We start from the raw sequence: 7,919 nt of genomic DNA on the forward strand, positions 1-7,919 counted from the left end.
GTGCAGTGTAGCAACGATGAAACATACAACTTTCTTCTAGTTCTTAAATGTTTCCTCCCCCTCCCCCCACTAACATGATCCCAATTCTACCTTACAAATCCAGCTAGACCAGAGGATGTGCACTGGTACAGATAGGAACTGAAAACACAGATGGACCCCTCAGGACCAGTGGTGACAGTGGCCATACCGGGAGGGTGGAGGGAAGGTAGGATAGAAAGGGGGGAACTGATTACAAGGATCTACATATAACCCCCTCCCTGGGGGGCAGACAACAGAAAAGTGGGTAAAGCGAGATGTCAGAGAGTGTAAGACATGACAAAATTATAATAATATGTAAATTATCAAGGGTTCATGAGGGAAGGGCAGGCGGGGAGAGAGGGGAAAAAATGAGGAACTGATACAAAGAGCTCAAGTAGAAAGCAAATGTTTTGAGAATGATGATGGCAACATGTATACAAATGTGCTTGACATTTGTATGGATGGATGGATGGATTGTGATAAGAGTTGTACAAGCCCCCAATAAAATGATTTTAAATTTTAATTAATTAAAAAGCTGGTCAGTTGAATGTACATGAACAGAATGGAAAGACGGGCTTTCAAGTGGTCGGGTCAAAAAGGAATCATCACCATTCAACTAGAGGGGATTGTCCCCGATCCCCAACAACAGAGGCTGTAATGAAGACTGGGGAACACACAGCAGGGCCAACTGCAGATGGCAGGCTTTATAGGTGTCTTCTGAGAAAGTGTCGGGAGCTAGCTCCAAATCTCCCAAAACCAAGGTAAAGTTTCACTCAGCTTCTGAGCGAGTCTGATGGACCGAACTTTGATAAAGAATTAAGCTCTACACTTAAGCTTCTGGATCCACTTAAAAAGCAATGTTCACTAATTGGGTGAGGGAGTCAATACAAACAATGAAAATGAAGGAAGATTGATTTAAGCCACTAAATCAATATGTGTATATAAGGGAACTTGAAAAGTTCACGGGGGGAAAAATCCATATCTTTTCACTGTATTTTTCTAAAGCCCCCTCATATGTACACCATACAAATATACAGTGGATTTTCCTTCTAGAAAGATCGTCTAGGAAAGCCAATGTCATTGATGCTTGAAAATCCCTGTTATTTAAACAGAAGCTTTTAAAACAGTATAGAGCATACGAGGATGCAGGGCAGCTTTCAGGCATAAAAATGCGATCGCAGACTTCATGCGAGAGGAGCTGGAGCCACGTACGGTTAAGTGTTGGAGACCAGAGATGTGTCAACAGCTACTCCAGACAACTGATTAGTAAGGACGAGAAATACCTCCAAGTCACTGAACAGGTCACTAGTAAACAGCTCAGGTGTTTTTTCTTGTTTTTTAGGTTTTTTTGCATAAAGAATCACCAACAGTAGCTACATTGCAAAGAAAATTTGAGAGAGATTATATTGTATGTATTTCAACCATGGATTTTATAACTCATTTTATCTAAACGTCTTTATGAAGTACTTTACCTAATAAAAGTAAGCATCATTTTTAAAGTACTTTATTCCATTATCTCTATACCACCAGGTACATATTTTATCCTATGTTGTAGACAAGACAGCCAAATTCAGGCAGTTTCACTTGCCCAAAGCCTCACAGCTAATAAATGGATGCTAGACTGCAAGCCCAGGGCTCTCTAGATCCAAACAAATGCTTTCTCCAGTAAATATTATAAATTATTAGCACGTGAAACAAAAACAGGCCTTAAATTGCACTTTTAAAAGCCCACCATCAGTGTACAATAATAAAAGCAACCTAACATTTAGAGCTTGACAAATACCAATGTCCAAACATATATGTCCATTATGGTAACTGGTCTTCTGCACAGACTTACTGGCCCCATTTTAAACTGAGGAAATTGAGATGCTTAAGTTTCACCAGCTTCCCAACACTACTCTGCAGCAGAGAGAGGCCCACGATGAGTGTTCTCAAACAGCCTTGAAAAAAGCAATTCTCGGTTTCAAACCAAAGAAGTTACATAAAAAGCAAATTATACACCATGACAGCAGCTGAATAAGCAAAAACTGATCATTCAGATTAGGGTCAAAACAGATACTGATTTATAAACTAACATATTAATGTTTTAACAACATACTCCAATGTAGAAATCACTGTCTTTCTGAAATTTAAAGATGTCTTCCATTTAAATGTCTGAGACAATCAAATCAAGCAAAAGATATAATGTTTCCAGCAGATATAACTTAATAATTGTAAGTAAAAGTGGAAAATTGCTGTTGGTTCTTACAGAGAAATTAATATGGGTGAAAAAAATCTGCCCTTAATAAAGTTTCTTTTTTAGTAAATTAGGATCAGGTCTGCAGATACTTAAATTATAGCTCATTATCTCATCGAAGCATTTAATTTTAAATATTTTTCAAATATATATATCAAAAGAGATTTTGAAGTAGTACAAAACTGCACAAATATTTTCCTGCTATAACAAATCAAGCCTCACTTTAGTTATACACACGTCTATGTGCAAATATCAAATTAGAGGAATAATGAGGCACCATAGGACAAAACAAAATTAAAATAAAATGACTTGAAGAATACACTACCCCAAAAGGATAATTTTATCCACAAATATAAAATAAAAACTGAATTTATGATTTCTTCATATAAGTAATAAACACTCTTGCTCATACTGGTAATTTTATTCCTATCTTCATCTCATTTAAGCAGCCTGAAAACAATAACTACTTGTATTTTAATAACCTCTCTTTAAATAGACCCAGTTTAGACAGGAGCAGTCATCTGGCAACAGTAGCAATACTCTGTCTTCTGGGAGTTGCAGACAGAACCTATTGTCTGTTGTAATACACGAATAATCCATCTCATTTCCCTCTGGACAATGGAAATGTTTTCCACAGATCCCAGCTGTAGCTAAGAAGGCTCAGTCTGGTCACCATTGTTTACAAAAGTGACAGTTGATGCCGCAGCTGATGGGCCTCGTTTGTCCCATCTGCACTGTCCTGCTACCTCAAGTTATTCTGACTGTTCTTTTACAGGCTGAATAACGAAAAGATGGGGAAATCTGGAAGGACCGAAAAGAAAGGTTATGCTTTAAACAGTTAAAAGGCAGGGAGCCAGACGAGGCAATGGGGAGCTGAAGGTCCTTTACAGTGCTGGTAATGCTTGTTCTTGCCTCCTAGTGTCTGCCCTCCAGACCACAAGGGGAAATTTGACAAACCATTTCAGAGCCTGTGACTCAAAAGATTACTTCAAGTGAGAAATTAATGGGATTAGAATGATATGTGGTATATTAAGTACTGCAACCTATTTATTCAAGATGATCTTAACAACAATCTCCCTGAGAAGTCCAATTTTATCTGATATTTTGTTGTTGCTGTTGTTGTTGCTGTTAGTTTTTGTGTTGTGTTTTTAAACAAAAGGTAACGATTAGAAAAAAGTGGGGAAGTAAAAGTCGTGGGGGTGCTGTGGTTAAGTACAAGGCTGCTAACCGAAAAGTTCCTGGTCGGAGCCTACCAAGTCATTCGGCATGTGCAAGACACGGTGGTCTAGATGGGATACAGACAGACGACCCTGCAAACCGTCCGGCTCTGTTCAAAGGGTCACTATGAGTTAGAATCAATGCTACGGCGTGGATTTGCTCCTTGGTTATTCCCACACTAGTTCTCCCCATATAGCAGAACTGAAGTATGAGGGAGCTTGAAAAATTCCATTTTCTTCTCATTCCATTTTTCCATGAACTTTCTGAAGCTCCATCATATTTGTGGAAAGGAGAAATACAGAAGCCTAGGAAAACTAGAAGCATTTTCAAAATAGGTCAATAAATTCAGAGAGATTAAAACCTCCTGAGAAGCTCTGTGAACAAGAGAACATAATTAATGTGTTCACAATAGGCATTACAGCTTGTCTGATTATCCTGAAGCACTCAAGCAAAAAAGAGTCAAGGCAAGCAAGGAGGGTGGAAATGCATCAGTTTTTAGCCAAAGTCTTCATCGTTATGAAACATGCTTGGGGTTTGTTTTTGAGAAAAAAGCAACAACATCTGTATAATGAACTCGACTGCTCACTTAATTTCTGAAAACTTACAAATATATTAAAGTTCTTCAGAGGTAAAAGGAAGCTTGACTGCTTTTCTGTTTTTACTCAAAATGATTCACATTTCTTCAATTAGTCACCTGGGTACCCTTAATTCAAGAAGAGAAGGGAAAGAAAATTAGGTCAGGGGCTGACTCATACAGCAATTGGCTTAGAGAAGGTATATGGGGGGGGGCGCACATTTGCTATTTTTAAAAAACCAATCTGGCTAAAAACAAAGAGACAGCCCCTTTTATTCTTGGTCAATAAGACATCCTTCTATGGTTTTTCAGGTCTTCAGAGACTATATGGAAAAAAAGTATTGCTACAAAATCATAGAAACCCTTCTTAAACAAAAACATCAAAATATGAAGCTATTATTCTTCTACATGCCCTCCATCTAGATCTATACCCTTCTGAAGGCACTGTTCCATCTCTCAAATCCTCCCCCACGGATCCTGGACGCCTCCATTTATACCATGTCAAAATGACAGTTTGGGCATCCTCAAGGGTGTCCCATCATTTCCCTTTTGAATGTTCTTTGAGCTTGTGAAGAAAAAGAAGTCCGAAAGAGCAAGATCAGTGCTGTCCAATGATGGGGTAGGTTTCAAACAAGGTTCTTGTAAGACAGCCCTCGCGAGAGCAGGTGCATTGTCACGATGGAAAACAGTTCCCTGGGGTTACTTTCCTGGCCTTTTTCTCACTAATGGAGTTTTCAATTTTCTTAAAATGTCCTCTTAATAAGTCCCCGTAAACATCCTGTATTGTGATCACCTCTGTGTCTTGATTTAACTGATCCAGCAGATCCCCTTGACAGCCACTATTTTAATTGGACCTTTAAAACAACAATAACACTAGCACACTAAGAGAAAGTGTTTTACTGAGAACTTGCCAGTTGTCATCCACTGATCACAGAGACATGTCTAAACACATCTTCTTTGGAAAAATGCATGCATGTACAAACGGAAATCCATGACAATAGTGAAAGTACAGACTCAGTAAAGAATGCGATTCTCTGTGAAGGTCACAGTCCTCCAAAATGTATCACAGTAAAGCTTCTGGGCAAGGTGCTCCTCACAGACTACACTGAGGCCCTTCTTAATACCAACCGGACAGAGGCTATATCTAATCTAGAGAGTCTGTGCAATCTTCCCTAAGCAAACAGCTGGCTGGTCAAGGTGGCGTTTTTTAGCCATCATCCAAAAGAATAGACCGTTAAACAACAATGAGATGGACTGACACAGTGGCTGTCACAACAAGCTCAGGCACAAAAATTGTGCAAATGCCTCGGGACTGAGCGGTGTTTGATTCTTTTGTTCCTAAGATTACTACTCGTCAGAACAGACGCCTAACAACAAAAACAACAAGGGTCATTTTGATTATAATAGGTACACTCCAAAGGTCATGTGGCAGGACATGACTTCTGCCTTTTACCTTATAAGGCCATTAAGCTCTTAGCTCAATTTTTCACCAATGGGTGGGCTCTGACCATAAGAAAAGTCCACCCAGATTCTTGTGTTTCTTTCTCACTAGTGTCATGTAAACTTTTGAATGAACAAACACATAGCTCACATTTATGCATGACATGGTTCCCCTGCTTGCCCAGACTCTTTGTGATCACCTTGACACGCTTTCTCTTCTGCTATCTCAGGAGGACATGGATCTGGACATGACATGGTAAATGGCCATAGCACTTTCTCCACAGAAAACGGCAACTGACCATTTTCCCACAGTGAACCTTTCCAGTGGGTTTTACTGGAAAGGTGGACATAGTGGCCTTTTCACTTAAAAGGAGGGCAGATGTCCCCAAGGAACGATGAACACAGGGAATATTTGGCACCAATCAACAACTCTGAGGCAATGTGTTCTCAGAAAACTCACTTCGATGGAAATAGCCATATAGATGGGTTCAAGAACAGAGCAATGGCTCTGAAGACAAGGAAGAAAAGCTTCCCCACTTACTAGTTAAGTGACCTTGAGCAAGTCATTTGACCTAACTGTATTCTCCGAATCCTTGCCTATGAAATTGGAGTCATGATATAAAAATATAACAGCAGTGACACCCTATGCTGTTGTGACGAGCAACCGAAATATCAAATATACTAGATAGCACACCAGAAGCAGAGGCCCATTTCATTCATTAAGCATCTTCAGATAAAAAGATAAGGCAGATAAACAGCTACCCAGGAAAGAATGCTGAAATCCTATCGTGTTAGCTACCTTAAGATCAAAGATGTAATGGAAGTATTGTTTTCTCTAAAGAAATTCAATTGTCTATTGCCCAGCATTCATGATCTAGAGAAGTGTAAAACTGCAATCAGGAGTTATGCTAAGAGCTGGGGCTACAAAAATGAACAACATTCGCTTACATTAGTTCACAAACAGGCTTGAGAAGATTTTGGTTGCGCTGTTAAGTCCCACACAACACAGCTGTCCTTGCAACACTTTTGATTTCACTCTCATCTATTCGATTACACAAAAGTAGGCAAATGTATCTATTTAAGACATCTCAAGCCAGGTACCTGACTGCTCTCTTTTCTCACGTCTTCCTCTGCCTCATGATTGCCTCTTTCTGCAACATAAAATCACTCTTGGGCTTAGTGAGCTAGAGGAGCTCCTGTTAAGGCCAAGGCTCACTGCCATGAGTTGATTCTGATTCACAGCAACCCAGGCAGCCCAGACAGAACTGCCCTTGTGGGTTTCAGAGACTGTAACACTTTCTTTCCTACCCAGTACCTAATGTCCTATAATCCCACTGTGAACAGCACAGTCCACCACTGTTCACCTTAAAAGCTCATAAATTAGTTCCGTGGCCAAAAGCTGGGCCCAAACAGGGTGGGTTAATCTGAGAAAACAGTTCGTTTTACACAGCCCACTAATGGAGGCGGGCTATTCTCATAGTTTGGGAGGATTTCGTTAGGATCTTGCCAGATACCACTGGAATTATTACTACCCCGTGGATCCCAATACACGAGTACATCATATCGCGATACAAGTACACAGTACAACCGGCCTTATTTTCTATCAGAACACCACGACAGCCTTGGCCTGCCAATATCATCTAAACTGAACACACCGTTCTGCAGCACAGGCCTCCTCTCCTCCGAGATAACACGGAGTTGGTCTGTGCCCTAATGCTAGCACCGTCCTAGAGAACGGTGGGGTCCTCCCTGTGCAATGGCAGCCGGGACGAAACACCGCAGGTCCCTTGCGCATCTTCCATTTGCAGAACCAGCCTAAAGGGCCAGCGCTGACGCAAGCAGGCGCATTTCCTGGACTCGCCCTCCGTCGCTAGGGGGAACCGTCCCACAGGTAAGGATGTGCACACAGGCTACGGGAAGATCTACTGACCCAACATGTTCCTTCCCACAAGCCTGGCCAAGTTACCCACAAAACTTCTAGAAACCAGAAGCACAGTGTGAACGCGCACTAGCCCGGCCCCGCAAGGCTGGCGACTGAAAGCCCTGGGAAGTTCTCCCCAGTTCGCAGCGCCCCGTGGGAGGTGGGAGGGGAGTCAAGCGGGAGGGCGAGCGTCGGGCCCCTGAACGGGCTCTCGGATGCCGGCAGCATCCGGCCACAGGGCGCGGGCACGCGCCGCTCACCTTGAGATAGTCATTCTCGGAGCGCAGCTCCTCCATCTCCCGCAGCAGCTCCTCCTCCGCCGGCACCGGCCGGGGCTGCTCGGCCTGGCCCGCTTCCTTCGGGGCCCCGCCACTTGCGTCCACCCTTCCAGAAGCCACTCGCTCGGGTGGCTCGCGACCGCCGGTGTCGTCCGCTGCACCGGACCCCGGGAGCCCGGCAAAGAGTCCGCCCGGGCTGCTCCGGCCACTAGGCCTGCGGCTGCCGGCTGGGAG

At 42.5% G+C, this 7,919-nt stretch overlaps 1 protein-coding gene across 1 annotated transcript in view; it reads right to left on the reverse strand.

Annotated features, from left to right (window-relative positions):
- The window catches only part of MTCL1 (microtubule crosslinking factor 1), a 204,170-nt gene extending 196,367 nt beyond the window's left edge, over nucleotides 1-7,803 (reverse strand). The window contains 1 exon segment of the mRNA XM_045290812.1: nucleotides 7,668-7,803. Within this exon segment, the coding sequence (XP_045146747.1) occupies nucleotides 7,668-7,703 (36 nt within the window). The 5' untranslated portion in view covers nucleotides 7,704-7,803.
- Nucleotides 7,804-7,919: the final 116 nt, after the last annotated feature.

This window comes from Echinops telfairi, unplaced genomic scaffold, assembly GCF_000313985.2.
Source record: "Echinops telfairi isolate 266 unplaced genomic scaffold, ASM31398v2 ScPeMD7_57;HRSCAF=196, whole genome shotgun sequence".
NCBI classification, from domain to species: Eukaryota; Metazoa; Chordata; class Mammalia; order Afrosoricida; family Tenrecidae; genus Echinops; species Echinops telfairi.